General features: G+C 35.5%; 1 protein-coding gene across 12 annotated transcripts in view; it reads left to right on the top strand.

Moving 5' to 3' along the window:
* Positions 1–20,679, top strand: part of DMD (dystrophin) — a 986,794-nt gene that overhangs the window by 630,675 nt on the left and 335,440 nt on the right. For all 12 annotated transcript variants that reach the window (XM_042866635.1, XM_042866641.1, XM_042866633.1 and 9 more), the window contains 2 exons: positions 8,972–9,073; positions 16,364–16,472. In XM_042866635.1, coding sequence (XP_042722569.1) covers positions 8,972–9,073; positions 16,364–16,472 — 211 coding nt within the window. The remainder of the gene's footprint in view (positions 1–8,971; positions 9,074–16,363; positions 16,473–20,679) is intronic.

Below are 20,679 nucleotides of genomic sequence, written 5' to 3'. Positions count from 1 at the left end.
GAACGTAATTGTTGTTTTTTCTTGGTTTTTTTTTTTTTTTCCCTATGAAGACCTGATAGATGTTAGAACTATAATTATATGGGTTAGAAATATTCTTTCATTTTTCTTTTTTAAAGAACTGTGGATTTGTGTAGAACTTGCATACAACAATTTGTTAGTCATATTGCACTTCTTAAGTGTAGTGTGTGTTGTATTTGTGGATTGCTAAGTCTTTAGAAAATTACTTTAGGCAGAAGCTGGAGGGGTTCTTACAGTCAAAAGGAAAATATGAGCACTTACCCTGTGAGTCTATATACACATCTTAATAAGCTTTACTATGTTATGACTTGAGTCCATGAGAAATACAAATATGTGAAGAACAGAAAGATATTGTCTAGTAAGGTAAATACAATAAAAGGTTACAAATAGGCTAATATTTCAGATACATTTTTAGTGCTACTTTCTGTTCCTTGTGCATATATTCCTCAAACTTTTTTTTTTTTTTTCCTGAGTTTTCTCTTGCTGGTAGTCCTAGGAATTGAAAAATTGTGTTGAGTAGCAGAATCTAGACATTATTGGCAGGGACACTTTGCATCTATTGTCAAGAGCAATGGGCTGTTATGTTGTCACTGCTGTGCTCTGCTTGTTCAGCTACTGCTAGAGTATCTGTTAGTTATGGAACTGGAGAGTGGCATTGCAGTGTGAGACTAAGGAGTGAAAACACTAGCTGTGGTGTGACAAATCATTGCCACCAGGAAATACAGCTTTGGGCAATAGATCAGAAACTCATATGGATGAACAAGCAAATTGCATGAGGGAAAAACTGATTAGAAGGGTTGCTTGTGAATGGAAACTACAAACGAAAACTGAGTTCAATTTTTAAATGTGTGCTAATATATAATGTGCTCTGTTTTGGAAGAAATAAACTAGCCCTCTTTAAAATACTAACATTTTATTTAAATATATTTCTCTAAAGAGCTGTGTAGATTCTTTCAGAATTGTTATATCTTTATTTAAGTTATTAATATAGACTTACAGCCAGCATTTATATAACGAGTTCTGAATGCTGTGCCATTTCATTTTCAATTATTGCATTTTAAGAACTTGCCTGATTTTTCCATTCAGTCCATATAGATATTATTCTAAGACTTACTATCTTTTCTCTATAAGCCTATGGAAAAGGCTATCTTATCTGTGGTCTCCTAGCCTATGGACATGGATATCTCCTTACCAGAGATAAAGGCATAACAGTAGCTGCCTTCTGAAGGAATGCCTTTGGCTTGCATGGTATCTCTGGAAAGTCACAGAATCACTGGAGCTCTCTGGATATATGATCAAGACATCGCTAGCAATGTGCTGGTTTGAAAATGAGCATCTAAAATAATTTTTCTTTAATTCTTTGCCTGAATGTTTTCAAATTTTATCCCTCAAATTTTTCTACTGGTAGCTCTCTTGTGGTCTGTGAATAATGCTATTTGCTATGCATGCAATTCTTGTGACAGCAATTCCATGGCTAAGGTTTGATCATAATTTTTATGTTTTAAATGTAGAGTTATATTATAGTTCCTCAAAATTTGCACAGGTGTATGTCAAACAGCATCTTCCTCTGTTTCTTTTTTCTTCCACTTAATATTTCCCTTACATGAATTCTTCTGTAATAATTTACTCTCTGGAATTACATGGCCTGGGGTGCTGAGTTTGATCCTAATTCCTTTCCTGCTAGAGAAACTGCAAATGCTTTGTTCCAACTCAGGCAGGCAACCCTAGCCTACGTGTTGTGCAAATGTCTGCTGATGGTGCTACTTACCTCTTCTGGCAAGCTCAGAATGTCTGCAGAGCGGGGAGGTAGTTGTGCTTGTTCTTCTGCCAGTTATCTGAAAACCTTCAGTCAGCATACCTCCACCAGCCATAGGAGGAGTATAAAAACCTGGCTTTTTTCAGGTGTTTGCCTCAGAACTTGCAGTTTCCCTACTGCATTTGAGATAAAGACAGTTTGTTAGGGAATTATGATAGATAAGGGTGACTACATATGTGGAGGAAATGCAAGATATGAGTCCCTGTATTTGAAGGAGCGGACAGAGGAGGCAGTCAGGATAGGAAGTAGAACAAGTGCAGAAAGTTCTGTTCCCAGTTTGAGCTCATTGAAACTCTGCTGACTCCTCCAAATCTTTCCTCCAGACAGTTTTAAAAACCACTTTATAATTTCCAGCCACCTTGCCTCCTTATTGTCTTTCAATTTCACTGGTCCTTCCTGGTTGCCTGCTCAGTTCCCCTATCACTTCCCTCTACTCCCTCTTTAATTTCTGGTTGTCACTCATGCTCCCCTTTACTACTGTATACTTGAGCAATCATTTCTAAGGTTTTCACAACTTTGTTACGCTGCACTTCTAAAGAAGCTTTGTACTGGATCTGGATATAGGATTTATAATTTTTTTTAATTGTCTGTGGTGGTCACTTGCCATGTATGCAAACAGCATATTGTGTTCAACTTTGGCAGATAAAGCTTGCCATCTTAAAAAAATAATAACTAAAAAAAAAAAAAAAAAAAAAAAAAAAAAAAGAAAAAACCCGCTATTCTTAAAAGCAACTTGTATTTGGGTTTTGTCCTTGATAAGTTTTGAATGACAATAGGAGAGCTGTCAACTCTTGTCAATCACTTCATGATATACTTGACAGTCTGCAGTTAGAGAATAATGTGACTGCAGAGTAGGAAATCTAATTGCAGTAAATAGAAGAACGAATGTTCATCTACATGAGAGAAAGAAAGTGTTGACAGGACATTCCTGTGCTGTTTTTTTTTTCTTTCCATTAGCCTTAATTTGTCAATGCCTGCTTGACAAGCCAGGCCAGAAAAGTTGTATTTCATGTCATTATTGATTCTTTTACATTTTCATTTTCCTAACGTTCTCTTAAATGAGTAGTTTTTATATTCTGGATGGGGCAAGTAGTTTATAACATTTACATGACCATGTAAGGAGTACACGCCCTAGAAATTTATCTCACTGTCTTCTGACATCTATGTCTAATTTGGCAAAAGGTTGAAACATGAAAACTTCTGATGCTGAAATATTGTTTGATTACTTAAAGTACTCCTATTTTCAATGCATTATTTAGATCTGCAGTAAATGTCAATGTAATCAACTCATAGAACCAGAGCATGATATTCTGTATGTCTATCAATTATCACTCTTTCCAGAAATGTTTCTATGGGACTTCGAAGAGCAGCCTGCTCAGTGATTTCTTTGTAAGCTTTCCATTCTTTTGGAATTTTTCAACAGTCTGTGCTCAAAATTCTTCAAAAAAATCCTATTTCTAATGGAATATTAACTAATATTAACTGCAGCTGGATTGTGAAAAAGTAGCAAAACTTTCCCATTGTATATTTTTAAATCTGTAACAGAACTTTTAGCCTTCAGGATGGACTGTATAACCTGTATGCAGCATCTTGAAAAAGGAAAGATTTATTTTTATTTTCATCTTTTTTTTAAGAGCTGATAAATGTTACCTTCTACATGAAGTATCTTTTTGAGGAAATAATAACTAGTTCATTGCTCTGAGGAGCTTTTAGAAGTTTGGTTGAGTTACTTGAAAGTTACTGAGATTCACTTGGGGAAGATCATGCCTAACCAATCTGGTGGCCTTCTATGACGGGATGATGGCATTGGTGGACAAAGGGAAGGCAACTGATGTCATTTATCTGGACTTTTGCAAGGCCTTTACATCGTTCCCCGCCACATCGGGGAACATCCTTATCTCCAATTTGGAGGGATGTGGATTTGATGGATGGACCATCCAGTGGGTAAGGAATTGGACTGTGACTTCTCTAAGGGTTTCCAGATTCTGCGTGTATATTTGCTTTGTTTTTTTTGTTGTTGTTGTTGTTAATTTATTCTTCAGTGTGGAACCATCAATGCTTAAAAATTATTTCAGATCATTAAAAGCTGAAGGATTGCAGGGACAATTAATGTTATTCTATTGCATTTTATTGTAATTTATGAAAATCTTTACTATTTCTTCCAGTAATACATGCCATTTTTGGAACATTGTAACTGTTGGAAGACAAACTGCAGAAACGAATGCTCATGAATATCCCTTTCAAATGATGTATTACAGACTAATTCCATAAGAGGACTATTGGAAGACACGTTATAATCAACAATGCTTTCTTAGTACAGTAACATATTTTGATTTTTTCCTAATTATCTTCTGTAGCCAAAAACTCATTTGAAAATCAATCTTATTTACTAAACTTAAAAGGAGGAGGAAAATAGTGTCTGAGTGTCTTACAAATTGCCCATGGCTGCAGCTCATAGGCTCAGAAAGTAGTTACAAAGTCTAAAATTAAAGCATTTCAGTTATAAAAGGGAAATGTCCTTTCTGTAGTGCTCTTTCCTGTGAAATGATTTTCTCCACCAAAGGGTTTTCATAATTGTTCTGTTAGGTCAAGAGCAAAAGGTAGATTGGCTTTCTAGTCTCACTAAAACAGGTGACTGTCTTTTTACATGCTACTTTAAAAAAATCTAGAGGAATCCCAGAATGTTCTTCCCCTTGTTAAGGTAGAATCTAACAGTGTATCTGGACCTTAGTTTGAGTCTTACATATTTAAAATAGCAATGATTTAAAGTAATGGGCGAAAGGTCAGTTGCTTAATTTACTCATTAAAATGGCTTTTTTAAGGCTGATGTTTGAAATTGCTTGCCCAACAGTTACAAATCTTTTGTAGCAGTAAAACATTTGTACGCTGAGCTTTAACCATGACTGCTAAAGGAGTGTTTTTTAAATTGAATAACCTTTATGTTTTCTTTCATCAAATCCTAAGTCAGGAGGATGAAGTTACATTCTGTAACTTTGATGTTCCCTGAGTATTTGCTTTCCTATGTAGAGATGAGTGAACTATTCAGGATGTTATCAAGCCTTTTCATCTGTTACCAGTTTGTACCTCTATTCTTTTCTGTGTATCTCCTTGAATTTTATGAGGATTCCTTATCTCTGGTCTTTAAGCACTGGCATCAGTGGTTTAGGTCCTACTTCATTATGGCCACAGAACTGTTAACAGCATGTCCTAAGTGTATTCTAATAATATTGTGAGAATATCTATATTGAACACCAAGAATGCTATTGACTGCTATTGGGCCTACCACAGAGATTCAGTGCTCACTGTGGTGTAGCTGAACTTTGATGTATTTTAATTGTCTCATCTGACCATGCTTCTTTGTGGTGTTTCAGCCCATTAGTCTGCTTCATGCATGGGAATGTGCAGAGATGACTCAAAAGAAAAATGAGGCCTCTTTTCAAGAGCCAGAGTTCTTGAAGATGGGAACATATTCACATTTTTCCATCCATTTTCCTCTCTTTGTCAGGACATCAGCTTTTCACTGAATCAAGACACTTTTGGGAGAAAAGCTCGGAGCCTCACTTTTTTTTTTTTTTTTAATTGCGTTTTCCTCCAAAATATCTGGGAATAGTAACCTGAAAGATAAATGTGAATATTTCAGTGAACTTTCTTATATGTATGAAAAAAAGAGTAGTGAATTTTTATGTCTCTCTCTCATACAAAGACAAGGAAAGAAATGTATAATTAAATGTAATTTTCTGTTATCAAGTAAAAAAAATGAGGATAAGTATATGATTGTTCAAGAGAGTCTTATCGAAATTTCTAAGCCTCCAAAGTATTTTTATATTTCAGGTTTTGGTATATTAGCTTGTTCAGCGTCATTGCTTCATCCGACTTAATAAAATGAAGGGAAAATGCTTATTGTTACTGTTTTTCCTGGAAAAAAAAATCTTTAATCTTTATTTAATGCAATCTTTGATGGAAAAAAAAAGATTGAAATTAATATATTATTGTAAAAGGTGCAAAGTAACAGTTTTTTTATTTGAAGGTTGCAACTAATTTCCATTTTTGCATTGCACATCACCAGGAAGACATAGCTTTAATCACTCTTTCCTTTCAGAAAATGTCCTGTAGATATTATGTCACTGGGAAACCCGATCCTCATATTTTGACCAGTATTATCAGTGAAAATGAGTCAGATTGCTGAGTTACACCAATACACAGACTGAAATGCTGCAGATACTTCACAGACAGTAGTCTGGACCTCCTAGTATATGTGCAGCATATGTCAAACAGCCTGTGTCTGCTAGGATAGCTACCGTATCTTCAAATAACATGTCAAGCTAACAGACTTTCTCTTCCTTTGGCGTACACACTGGAGGTTTAGCCAATATACTGATTTTAGCTACAGAATATGAATTTCTGAGTTCTGAGCTGTATCAACAGATTTTCATGGTCCAGATGGGACTGTAGACAAGTCCTTGCAACTTTTTCAGCCTGTGAGTTTATGTAGTAGGCTGAGCTGATATATTCAGTGCAGAAGCCAACGTGCCTTGCTCTGCACAACATTTTCATTTGCTTAGATACACTATTTTAGCACCAATGAAAATTCTTAAATGGCATCTTGTGAAGTAAAGACGGCCTTTATTTGATTATTGTTGTTTATACATGTTTTGAGGAACTGCAGTTTTCAGTGATGATGTATTTTATTTCACCGTATGTGTAAAAAGTGCATTTAGCATATTTATTACCCAGCCCAGTTGTAGCTTTACAGTCTCTTAACAGGCTGTTTATAAATTGTGAAATTCCTGTAGAATCAGCTCTGTCTCACAGACAGCACTGCATCTGTCCTATAGGCATTCTCATGCAAAAAACAATGTGGTAGCGGAGTGGATGGACTGGGATCAAGACATGTAAAAAATCATCAATTTGGTTTTCCTGAAAAAACTGATGTCTTCCCTCAAACACAAGTGCAGACAACTTATGTTAGTCTTCTTAAGCTTCAACAGTAGCTTTACCTGTATGATTGAGAGCAGATTTCAGGCCCTGCTCTCCCAGTTCGCTATTCACTGGAGTCTTGCACAGTCTCTTTGTTACAAGCAACTGTTGGAGGCCAAGTTGTGGTTCGTACCTTCTTATTCTCTTTTGGAACTGAGTGATGAACTAGTATTTTCCAAGTACACTTTTATCTGTTGAGCTGCATTAATATTGTATTATCTAGCAAATGGATTTGAGATTGCTGGGAACTTGCTCCATGGATGAAATTTGTTATGCCATCAGGCAGAGAATTGTGCAAACAGCTCACTCAAAGATTTGCCAGGTGTGTACTTGTTAAAAATCATTTTGTGATATTCTTAGATGATGCTGTAGTTAATGTATACAATCGTAATGTAACTAACAAATAACTTCCAGCACCTGGCCTTGTGTAAGGAGCATTCCTGAAACACAATTTTCCCCTCTGGTTATAGCCAGAAATAAACCAGTTTGAGCACTCACAGAGCAGTCTGCAGTCACCAATTCATGATGAGTGGGGATGAGCAATCTGCTCCAAAGGCACATCTGTGCAAGTTAAACCAGTGGTGTAGATGTACTCATAATGAGCTTGATATTCTGGAATTTTGCTGGTTATTATAATATTATTTTTTCCTGCTAAGATTTTTGTGGTATCATGAAAGATGAAAGTTCCGTGTTACAAAACAGATATTGGAGACATCATCTGAAACAATACAAACTAACAAAATAATGACAATTTTGGGAACAGTTTAGATTAAAGAAAACACTAAAAAGTGTATTCTTTTGTCAAGATAGAAAATTGTCCCTCATCTTTATGTGGTGTGTAGGAAAGTAGAAAAATAATGTAGCATTGAAATAGAAAGAAAATAGGGCTTTAATGAGTGCTTGATCAATGGTTTAATAAACTTCCACCCTCCGTAATCTCAGTTCTGTTGTTCACTTCTTTTCAGTGCTCATTTTATTCTCTATGAATTCATGCAGGTACATCTCATTAATATTGAAATACTTAATAACAATAATACAGAAGTTTCAAATATTGTTGCAAGAGATCAGCCAAGCTTCAATTCATTTTATTTGGTATTGATAAACAATATTTGAATGAACAAATAGGAGATGGTAGTGAACTCGGCAACAATTGTTTTTGCTGATGATCCACAGTGCTTTGCAAGTGAATATTCAGGCTGTGCTTGCTCTAGGTGTGTTTTCTGTGCTGAGTTAAAAACTGGAGCAATATGGTTCCTTGCCGAGACTTGAAATGAAACAGATTTCTATAGGTTTATTGCAGAACATGTAGTAGCATATTTCTACAAATGAAATGATGTGTTGTGTCAGACACTGACAAAACTGGCATACCACCTTGTCTGCTCTCACATTAACATTAACTGAGATTTTGGACAGAAAAGTTGAACAGCCACATGAGATGATGTAATCAAGCTGTAAAATAGATGGGAGAAAAGCGGAGAGAGGAAAATGGAAACAAACCACTTAATTTACGTATGTCAGATAACAATGGGATCTTTGTTTATCTCCTTTGCTTATGTTAAATCATAGTACTTAAACAATTTGAATCTTGGAACTTTAGACATAATTTGCCTCTTGTTATGTTTGTCAGTATTTTTGTTGTTGTTGTTATTATCTATATTTGGAGCTTCATACATTACTTATTTAGTCAGGACCTAACAAAAATGAAGGTTTTCTTGGAGTTGTCATGTCTTAGCACCTGGATGGTACCTTTCTGGATTAAAAAAAGAAAAACTGCTAGAGAATATGCTGTTGCTAATTCAGTGGATGTAGTTGGTAGTAAGTGCCTCTCTACTTTTACAAACCAACACTGTTACTGTGCTTTTGTTTTGAATTTGCTTCATGTCTGTCTTTCTCAGTATAAATTGGTCAGCTTTGTAATAGCTTTGTTGAAATGTTTAGGATAAAGGGACCTATCACTGCAATCTTTTCCATGCCTTTCCTTTTTTTTTTTCCCCATCTCTGATGACCCTTTTTTGTCCTCAGCTGCTACTATCCGTCAGTTTTCCAGAAACTAGTCCTGAGCAGAAACAAATTTACTGTTGGTTTACAGCCATGGAGGATTTTTCAGTCTCATTGCTTATACTACAGTTAATCTACACTGCTCGTGTTTTTATTTTTCAGGAAACCGAAGCAGCAGTGCAGGCTAAACAGCCGAATGTGGAAGAGGTTTTGTCTAAAGGGTGTCATTTGTATAAGGAAAAACCAGCCACTCATCCAGTAAAGGTAATGAAGCAACCTTTAGCAATATCCATTACTGCGTAATGGGTTATGCTTCCCCTGTTGTACACTTGTCCTTGATGTGCTCTGTTTAAAATCAATGAAAGAACTTGGCAAAGAGCATTTGTTCTGTTGTCACCGCATAGCCAGGAACAATGTAGTGTACCAAGCTGGAAAATTTTTGCATGTTGTGATGGGATTTTTTTGTTTGACATAAACATTATTTTACTTATTCAAGAGTAATTCATACTTAAACCAAACTTAAATTTGTTGGGCTTAGTTAGTGGTATCAGATGAAGTCTTTTTTATCTTATGTTAAATTGCGCTTTCAGAAAATCTGTAAATTAAAAAAACAGAAAAAAACAACCAAAAACTTTTTTTTCTTCTAGACAAGGTAAGAGTCAAAGAAGACCCTTTGCTTTAATTTTTTTGTACTGTAAAGGAGAGATGATAATGTAAAACTTTACCACTGAGTATATCTGCCAGAATTCCTGTAGCGTGGCTTCCCTCATTCTGTCTTGGAGTCAAGAATTCATTGGATTGATCCCTCCCAACCATTCTCCCTTAGAAAAATATACTATAGAATCATTTTCCCCCAGAAATCATTTGGATAGTTCAGGCTTAGTTTCCTGAAGACCATATAGATTTGCATTGAACCCTTGAGTATCTAGGGTACCTGCAGAACCATGAAGCTGTAAATAATAAGCAAGCAGCGTTTCACGTGTGGTCCAGTTGCTGTTGGAGATCAAACTACTAGTAAGATCACTACTTTATTAACCAGAGCTTCATTTCTTATCTGATAACTGCTAATAAAGGATCTGATGGTGAAGAGTTCACTCAAACAGTAATAGTGGCTTATCAATTACAGTATCTGTTGCAATTATGAAGATAGTAAATTTCGTATTTAGAACTTTTCCTAACCTATAGTAGTCAGTAATCTCATTTTATAGAAAAAGATTTCCTCACAAAGTTAGGATGTCTGTAGGTGACCTGAACAGTAAATTTCATGTGTTTTTTTTCCATGTGTATTCGCTCCACTTGTAGTACAGTGGAGTATTTTCCTGCTTCTACAAAACCTCCTCTAAGTCTTATAATTCCCACCATCTGAATGGAGATTCATAGGGACATGTGGATGCACTGATCTGCACTGTAGAAGCTGATATTTAAGCATGTTTTAGTTTTTTTTTTACTTTCCTGAACAGAAGTCTTTAGGAGCTTTTTTCCCCACCTTTTTGGTATCTATGCTTGTGGTTTTGTTTTTTTTTGTTTTTTTTTTTTGTTTTTTTTTATAATGGTCAGTTCTGCTAAACAGTGGAAAAATACCAAGGAGGTGAACTGAAGGTGACTAAAAACTATAAAAACTAGTGTGCTAATGAGAGTGAGCAGAAGCAAGGCGTATGACTCAGCATTGGGTGAAAATAGCACTATTATTATTGGGAATAGAAACACATCATTTCAACACTGAATGGATGATGGAAGAAAAATCCCACTACAGTAGCTGTATTTTCTCACTGGGTAGCAGCCATCTTAGCATCTCTTACTCTACATTTCTAAGCAAAGAACGTAAAACAACAACAGAAAAAAAGTGAGATTTTGGCTTTCTAGTTTTTTGTAACTACATTTAAAGAATAGCAAAATGAGTGGTGACGCAGGGAGAATTGGTAGCACTTGTTTTGATATTCCATTGATGAAGGCATAAATAGTGTGACATGATTCTGTTTAGGCCAAACTTCTAACGTAAAAGTATACTCCACGTCTATTTCCTTTAAGTGTTTGCATCAAAGACTGAAAACTGCTTGTTTCTACCAGATCTGCTGGAACACAATCAACTGGAACAAGATAACTCTTTAAATAAACATTGATGTTCCTTGATTTGCAGTTTTGACAATGGTATTATAGAATGTGTCTGTAAAGAAATTAATAACTATTTGTTAAATAGTGGATATTTCATTTCTTGTCCCTCTTTAATTAAATGTTACTTTTTTCATTACCTTCTGGAGTTCAATTAATCGAACCTGTGAAGTTAATTTCTGATTCACTACTTTGTACAGTAATAAAATAGTGTACATGTACTGTCAGGGCTGCTGAATAGCTTTCTTAGTGACGTAAATTTCCTTAAGCTTCTCCCCATTTATGTCTTCTGCCTTTATTGTTAAGTGAGTAATTTTCAGCAGTATTTGTTATTCGTATATTCCAATACGACTTTTCAGACCAAGTCAAAATGACTTTCTACTTAAAAGATATTTTGTGGCAGCAGAAATGATATATATTCAAATTATGTTGTTTTTTAAAGGAAATTAATGAGGTTGCAAAGGTAAGCACTCAAATCTCAGAAAATGGTGAACTGAAGATGATGTGGTGGCCTTGTTTTAGGTTGCCTAATGCAGCAGAGGGTATGGGGAGCGCTCACACTGAGAGCAGCAACTCAGTACTTAAACTCATAGTTCTTGTTTAGTTTGTTGCTGTAAGCCACACTTTTCTTGTGAAGTATTCTGTTTCTGCTGTGAAGAAAAATGGCTAATTCCCTCATAGGCTGTTTCAAGCCAGTCATCACAGTGGTGTCTAAGTGCTTCATAAGCATTGCTTTATTTTAGTTTTGTGTATGATTGCTTTGTATTTTCCAGAGAAATGAAAGGAAGAAAAAACAGAAGTCGGGTCAAAGTAAACGTATCACTAGATGCAAATATCAGGGAAAAAAAAAAGTTTTCTTAACTGGTGATATTAAGCATACCTTTAATTTAAGCGTACCTTCAATTCAAAATAATTTCCCGGACAATTATGGCAAAAATATGAGGATTTACTTGAGACTAGATTTTGTTTCAAGCAAATAAAATATTTAAGCTAAGAACATTTTCACACATCAAATGAACTCCCATGGAACAGCGTAATGGTCTTATCTTTGTTTACATATGGGCACTGAGGCACAGAGTGAATTTAAATGTAGCAGATACCTTTATATGTCAAATTTGAAACACTGACAACCAGGTACTTCAGCATGTTATGCAACTTTTTTTTAATAAGAGAAATGCACTAACTTCAGTAATCCCAGCTGCAACTGAAATTGTGAAGTGTTCTGGAAATAAAATAGTAATATCTCATGTTGGAGTCACAGAATGTTTTTGTTTTTTTTTCAAATGTCTTTAAAAGCATTAATTACTTGCATGCCATTGTTTTACAACTTTGCACAGTGTTTGGTTACATGAGATATTCTTTTCCTAGCTTCCTTTTTTTTTTTTTTTTTTTTTTTTTCCTCAGTTTACTGCTAATCTTTCCATTCTTCTCAATAAACTACATCGAAGTCCTATGGACTGTATTCATACTACAGGCCTGCCCTGTCTTGGAAAGTGTCAATAAGTTCAAAGTATTAATGCAGTCATGTGCATTGGATCTGAATTTATGTTCATCATTGACTTTATTCTGAGATTTTGTAATCCTTTGCTGTTCATGTTTGCAAATTTTATAATACATTCAAAACACTCCAGTGAGAGTATAAATTGAACCCTGTGGCTTTCTATTAAAACATAATTGAAGTGAGCGTTGAAACTGAAATCCACTCTACTTCTTAAACACCAGCAGTTATTTTTTATAATGTTAGTCACAGCCATGGACTTTTTAATTTTCATACCATTTTTTTGTTTTTTAATTCTTATAAAAGTATCATCTTTACAGCATTAAAGAATACTGCTAAAATCTTTGAAGTAAGCACTAGGCAGAAATATAAGTAATAATCTGATTGAGTACTCGTGTTTAACATATGCTTCGTTTGAAACTTGCCCAGATGAAATATTTTTTATGGAGTAGATGATTATAAATTCTGTTTGTTAGAATTTTTCTGTGCCCTTCAGTAGGAAGTCCCAAGAGTGAAACCAATATTTGTTATGTAGAGTTAAAGTCAATCTATCTTCCAACAGCTTTATTTTGAATTTGTAACTTGTACTAGTTAACTAAATATTTGATTAAGCTGTCATGTAGAATGTCCAAAATGTGTAGGCACAGAATTTGAGCTGAGGCCTTCTCGATTATCAGTAAACCATCCATCTTGATGTTATAATTGACTGAAATATGGATATGTTCGCACATTCGCAAAGCATGCTAACAGTGATTACACTGGAACTTAGCAATATAGAACTGTAAAAAAAAAAATCTTGTTGGCACATGAAGTCCAAATATATGCTGATTCAAGGATCAAAAAACGGGGTAAGATGTGGTCTTTTAAGCCCTGGCACTTTAGTAATCAGACACATTCATATTAGTGAAATGAATTTCATGCTTTTGAAATGCATTTCTGTAAAGTAATCTTTACATGGATGGGAAGGGAGAGGTTACTGAGGTTACTCCTGGTGCCAGTGGCAATAGAAGGAACATAATCCAAGTCTCCAGAATAACAGCGCTCTGGATGGTTTAATCAGGATGGGAATATCTGTGGCAAGGGAAAAGCTGCAGTTTCCATCCATGACACTCCATTTTTCCTTTCCCATTTTTCTGATTAGGAGATAAGTAGTGATGTTGAGAAAGAGGATATAAGGAGTACCTTTACAACTATGTTTCATTCACCTCAGTCTTCCATTTAAAATGCTACATCACTTTTCTGTCTGAATACTCCTATGTAGTTTTAGTGCTGTTAGTGAGATTAGTTCAGGTATGAATATTACCCTCACTTTAATAGCACTGGGACTGACATTTAAAGGAAATCAATAAATCAATAGAAACTGTTCCTCAGTGCAACATATTTTAATTTTAATACTTGTCACTAAAACTCTAGAGCTACAATTACAGCAAAATTATTGTGCTTGACGAAGTGAACGTTTTTAATGCGTGCATGCTAATTTATGGCAGATGCAAGATTGGATCAAACTGTAAATTTGACAGGAGAGTTTGGAACTAGTTACTCTCTTATTAGTGGTGTAGATGTTGCTTCTATTTTGCCATCAGTGAAAACAAATCCCTGGCTCACATCTGTATGAATGAAACAGCTACTCACACTGAGAACCAATATTACATTTATGATATTCATATTTTTTTCCTGAGTTAGTGTGAATAAACAGTAAAATAAAGCTGGACTTTGACAGTATAATCTCTCAAGCTTTTAAGGGCTCTCTACACCTGCTGATGCTACTGAGTAGATCCTGGTGCAGCCATTTACATTTTAGATCTGGAATGAGGTTCTTAGGTGTGAGCAGTAGGAAAAAAATGTTAAGAAATGTGGGAAAATATGGTTTTGTGTGCCAGTAATCCACAAATAAAGTATGTATGAATTGTCAAATGTTATATTTATTGTGCATACCCTAATTTCTTTTTCATTGTGGTCATCATATTCTGTTGTTGAGGATAACTTCTGATATTCCTGACTCTTTATTTTAAACTTAATGCAGTTTTTAATCTACTCTTAGAAGTAAAATGATTTTGTGGTACAGAGTTATATCCGTTCTCTTCTGTCCTATTAAAAAGCATTTGCACAAAAAAATCTCCAGGACTTATACCAACTAGTATTTTTGTTTCTACTGATGATAGATATAAAAGAACTTTGCAGATTTAAGAGTACCTTTGGCGAAACTTAAGGCAAATTCTAGAAACAGTGCCCAAGGCATCAAAATGTATGCATATGTGTGTGTACACTCTTCAATTTAACGTTTCTTCTTCTTTACCCCTCTCCTACTTGACCCCATCTTGTTAGGTTCAAGGTACTTAAACATAATTCTTAATAGACATCCTGTTTCTATTAGGACTAGATAGTAATTTAGACTAGTAATTTATGTCTGATCATGACTAGGGCTAGGAGTGCTAAAAACACCACTGAGTGGCATTGGTATACTGGACTGCTATCACAGTGTTGCAGGAGTTGGAAGGGACCTCGGGAGATCATTGAGTCCAACTCCCCTGCTAAAGCAGGTACCCTACAGTAGATCACACAGGCAGGCATCTAGATGGGTCTTTAGTATCCCCATAAGAGGAGATTCCACAACCTCTCTGGGCTACCTGTTCCAGTGCTCCATCACTCTTACTGTAAAGAAGTTCTTCTGCGTGTTAATATGGAACTTCCCATGTTCAAGTTTTAGGACATTAATCCTTGTGCTATTGCTACACACCACCTTGAAGAGCCTGGCCTCATCTGTTTACCTCCCACCTTTGTTTAGGTATTTATATATGTTTGTCAGATCCTCTCTCAGTCATTTTTCCTCAGGCTGAGCAGACCCAGGTTACTCAGACTTTCCTCGTATGGGTGATGCTCCAAACCCTTTTATCATCTTTGTGGCCCTCCACTGGACTCTATCTAGGGCTCCTTGTCTTTTTTGAAATGGGGAGCCCAGAATGAGACACATGGTAGTCTAAATGTGGTCTCACCAGGATAGTCAAGGGCTGGCTATGGTTTTGTTTTGTTTTTTTGTTTTTGTTTTTTTTTTTTTTGCTTTGTATAACAAATGGTCAGGAAGCAGCTTGAAAAGGAAAAGCAGTCTTCATTTTAAGGGTTTAGAAATGCCAGCATATAATTAGCATGCTGCATCCTACTTTACAGTCCCTAGAGTGTGGAATAAAGATGGGGTAGAAACATTGTTTTCAAGTCTAAATGCCTCTCACGGTTATCTTAAGACTGATATAATTCACATTCCAGACTTTCACATTCGTTTTGTTTAAAAGTAGCAGTTTAGCCATTGCTCAGGAGTGTTTACGATTCCTTGAGGTCTCCTAAGGTATTTTTTTTTTTTTAATAGATAGAAGAACGTGTTCTGAATTGCAGAGATTTTATTGACATGGTTTTTAATACAAAATTCCCCTTCCTGTTTTAATATAATAAAATGAGCATCTCAGGTTTATGATGATTAGAAACAGAACAAAACAGAAAACTTTTGTTTGGAAATCATCCTGTGTCTCCTAAGTCCATCAGGGAAAAGTGCAGGCTGGGAGGGTAAGGAAGAGGCCTGATGAGAAGAACCAAACAGAGCCCTGAGTGGGGCTGGGTACGGGGCCTCAGTGGGACTGAGGTTGGTTAGGGAGCAATATGGCCAGGGTCCGGTGGCATAGCCTGTAGGTTGTCCCTGAGCTCCAGCAGGCAAATTTCTGGGAGACAAGATGCTCTCAAACTGTTACACCATGAAGCTTTTTTTTTTTTCCCACTTCAAATGGGTCATACTGTGTTCTTCCCTCTCTCTCCCATTTGTGAAAATTAATTGCTGTTTCTATGTGGGATGTTGTAAATTCAGGGGTCCATCAAATGGGGAAAAAGAAAGGGGGGGGGGGGAGAGAAGTTACATTTATTAATGCATTATAAATTTAATGTATTTTTAACTTCTACTCTAGAAAAAATTAGAAGACTTGAATGCGGACTGGAAGGCAATAAATCACTTAATTCTACAACTGAAGGAAAAGCCAACATTCGGAGAGCCTGTCCTTTCCTCTCCAGGTGTCTGTAAGTGTTTCATTGTATACATCTAAAATCAGTTAAGTCACATAGTTAAAGGGAAAATGGCTTGAGACAGTCTAAATTCGTTGTGCATCTGTTCAAATTTTACCATTAGCTTGTAAATGGGAGATGTGCTGGTATGGAATTCAACTTGCTTTTTTTCTTTTTTGTGTAATGTGTCTCAGGAGACAATTTGTTTATGTATTTGATGGAATGATTGCAATGTGGTTTGAAATTATTACCTGCTTCAAGGTCTTGTTTCTTTATTCTATGTAGAGAAAACATTATGACTTTCTGTATTCATTTATTAAGCAAATATGATGAAAGAAAAAAATTGTTTAAACTAAAAGGTAATAATATAGATCAAGTAGATATAAATTTGTTACAAAATAATTTTTATATATGATAAACCAATGATCTGGGCATGTTTCAAGACAAAGCATCCATATTCAAAGAAAGGATTGTATGGAGTTAAATGTTAAGTCTGTGGGTGATGCTGATGGGTGTCCTGAGCAATTCATGACTATGCAACAAGAGACTTGGTTTCCATTTAATTTAAATTATTTGAACAATATTTTGCTTTGAATTTTACATTTTGCTTATATCTCTTTGCACCTGCAGTCTTACTACAAGGACTACAAATTCATTTTCCTACTGCTTTATTTTGAAATGTATTGACTAAGCTTGGGTGGAAAAGATACATAATTGAAGTACTGGGCTAAAGGCTGAGTTTCTAAAGTCAAGGTTCTTTACTTGGTAGTAAACTGTCATCTCAGTTGCTTGGAATGAGGAGTGTTTTTCACCCATGTAAGGTGCAAAGCTGTTTGGTGATCTGCTGAGGTCTGGGAGAAGTATCTTCTACTCTTAGGTTTCCTATAACATAGGCTGTGATATAGTCATAGAATCTCCTGGAATTTGATTGCTTGTAGGATGTTTATCTCTTGCTTTTAGCATGTTTTAATGGGTAACATATGAGAAAAACTGATGCTGGGGAATTCTGTGTCTTCTGCTAGTGACTTACTATTATAGCAAAGAAGAAAAATCTTTTCCTGGAAATCAAATAATTGCACCATTAAGGCAGGATCCAGAATATTCAGTACCAGAGGACAAATCCAGCCTTTGTCACAGTTGTGTTAATTCAAGCAAAGCAGATGTCTTGCTTAATGACGTGTTGAATCTTACTACATAGGAACTATAACTTACTTTTTTTGCGATTTAGAACTGCCATGGTTCTAGTGTTGATCTTTTTGATTTTATAAAAAGGGGTAAATACCACCAGTCTATTTTTTTTTTTTTTAACTTGTGGCACAACAATAATCCTTACTTTACAGGTCTTCGTTCTAAGGCACACTGTAGAAATTCATTTAATGACATGGGGGAACTGAAGGAGATGTGTAATCATTTTTTGATGTGCTGGGTCACTAAACTTGCTGTGTCAGTTTTGCATGTCAGCAGGTTATGTCAACTTCCAGTGGGAGGGAGCGTTTGTGATCTGTGAATTTGCTGTTACAAAGAAAGTGGTAATAACTGTACAACAGAGGGAACACAGCATAGTCTTTCATCAGATTCCTATATTAACTAACGTGAAGCTGAATCTCAAGCTGAAAAATTGCTAGATCACTAATTTACCTTAATGCAAGATGTAAGCCCTAACCACTAACATTTGTGAGACTCTACAGATGGAATTATACATACAGAAAATGAAAGCACTAGTGTTCTCTAAAGAATTAGGCAGGAAGTAAGATTGATTTCCTTTCTAGTGCCAAGAGCACTTAAAATGTGAACCTGTGCTTGTAATGCTAACTCATAATTTTTCTTTATTTGAGTCAGTTTACTGCAATAACATCATTATAAATGTGTTATCATAAAATTGTACAGTTCAGAAGGGAGATGTGGAAACATGTATTCTTCTTGTTCAAGGCAGGGTCAATTAGAGCAGGTTGCTCTGGGCCATGTCCTGAAGGTTTTTAAGTCAGGTTTTCCCCTCCCTGGGAGGGGAAGAGAGCAAAGAAGCTGCCTCTCACCTTTCTTCTCTTTACACTGGGCTACCCAAGTGTCCTCACGTCATCATAGGTTATGTCTTCCAGCTGTTTTATCAGTGATTTTGCCCTCCTCTGAAATGCATGCGTTGTTCAAGATCTGGCCACACCAATGCGAAGTATAGCCTGAAATACTGCAGCTGGGGAGACTCACCTCCTGTACTCAGATAAAACTGTTAGAATATTGACTGAATATTGAATATTCAGTATTATATAGATCAATATATATAGATTTAATATAGAATATTCCTGAATATTGACACTCCTCTTTTGAAAGAGGGCCTTCACGATAACCTCTCCCTCCAGAATAATGACTGTATAAAATTACATTAAACTATAATGTCAGGAACAGATATTCTCAACAAACTAAAACTGAAATCTCTCCACATCCAAACAATCTCATTTAAAAAAAAAATGCACAGAATAATTTTGAAAGAACTCCGTGTAGCAGTGCAAGTATGTCCTGTTGATAACTTTTTGTTTTCTGATTCTGTCTAGATTTTTGTTGATGCCTGTGTTGCTCAGACTGGGGAATGAAGATGTAATTGGCTAAGTTCTACTGCCCTGTCAGGTGTCATTTTGTCTAGTCTGGTTACGAGAACTCAGCCAGAGGGTCTTACTAAATATACCATCTGGTGGCTGTAATAGAGGGAAGGGACCCTTTGTATGATTATTTCTAGGTCTCTGTATTATGGTTTGCTTGGCAGGAGAAAGACTAAAAAATCCCACAAGGCCAGTGTGTCCTCAGGCATAATGAACAAGAACTATTTTCCTGCTAGGAAAACGTACTTAGCTGAGGGGTACGTCTAAAACATTAGCAAAGATTGACTTCTAAGACAAGATGATTCAGGAAGGAAATCACACTTACTATCTGTACATGACATTATAACATGAAATTGTGTCAACATCTCTATCTAAATAACTTGATGCATTGCTTAGCCAGCAGTTTGAAAACAGTGTAAGTAGAGAAATGTGGTTTTGGAATGTGCTTTTATAGGACAAATTTTAATAGGATATTTAGCATCCATCAGATTTCTTTTGTACTGAAGTGCTACCTCTGCATTTACTTAATAAGTTAAAGTTACATAGTGCTTTGTAAAACTTTGTGAATACATTGTGGGGTAGAAGACATCCCTGACTTTGTTCTTGAGGAGTTCATTTTCCCTTTTTTACCTTCATTTACGGGAAAATTTTGTCCACTTTTATTTGGAGTTAAACTTGAAAATAAAAATATTTAAAAGGATATCTATTTATTCTTAGTCATGCTCTACCTGAAGTTAGTGAAACTTTAAAAACAACAGAATTAAGACAGTTTAAAATACCTGTTCAGCTAATTTTACACTTTGCATGTACAAGTAATAAAACTGAGAGTGGTACTTTATGCTGTTACTCTTGCCATTTGTTTGATTTATTTAGTGTGCTCTCTTATAGTTTCAGTTTTTCCTCTGAATTTTTAGCCAAGTATTTGTCTTATATTAAAATTCCTAATCAAGTGACATGGAAAAAGATATGACCAAGAAATGAAGAAAAATTTAAGAGTGTTAATGTCAATTACAATGGGAAACTTACTTCAAAAATTAAGTAGAATTCAAGTTCTTTTTCTTTTAAAGCTTTAAGTCAGCATTCCTTAATTTGGAGCATTATTTTTAGTAGGTCTCTTTAAAAAGTACCATTTTCATTTTACAAGTTGTAGTTGAGTTAGAGATACATATGGCAGAGATGCTTTATATACGTTGATAATTATAGTATATTTAAAACAAATAAGAGGAAAGCTGTTTCTGCTTCTTGAATGCATAGAACCAAATCTGTTGGGTGCTTTTCAGTGTAATTTGCTTTGAGGCTAGAAGCTGGAGACTACAGGCATGGAGCCAAAGGTTCAGATTCCATGCATAGGGCAATAAGGCTTTTCAGGTTTTAGAATGAATTAGGGAGAATGTGGAGGAGCATTGCCACAACTTGAGACCATTAAAAGCATGTTTGAGTATGTGGTTTATGAGCTGTTATAACTTTATAAACTTCACCAAAGCAGAACTTATCATCGCTTATTAGCGTATATATTTGGCTGAGATGTAGTAAAAGGATTTGGAGGCAGTCACCTCCTGGGTGTTGCACTTTGAATTTTTGGTTTTGAGTTGAAGTTGAAAGAATGGTATTTGTGAATCTGTGGAAACTAC

The sequence above is a fragment of the Lagopus leucura genome, unplaced genomic scaffold (assembly GCF_019238085.1).
Source record: "Lagopus leucura isolate 7727_CA_CO unplaced genomic scaffold, USGS_WTPT01 Super-Scaffold_100001, whole genome shotgun sequence".
Taxonomy (NCBI): Eukaryota; Metazoa; Chordata; class Aves; order Galliformes; family Phasianidae; genus Lagopus; species Lagopus leucura.
Note: the sequence above shows the minus strand (reverse complement) of the source record. Positions and strands in the feature narration are given on the sequence as shown.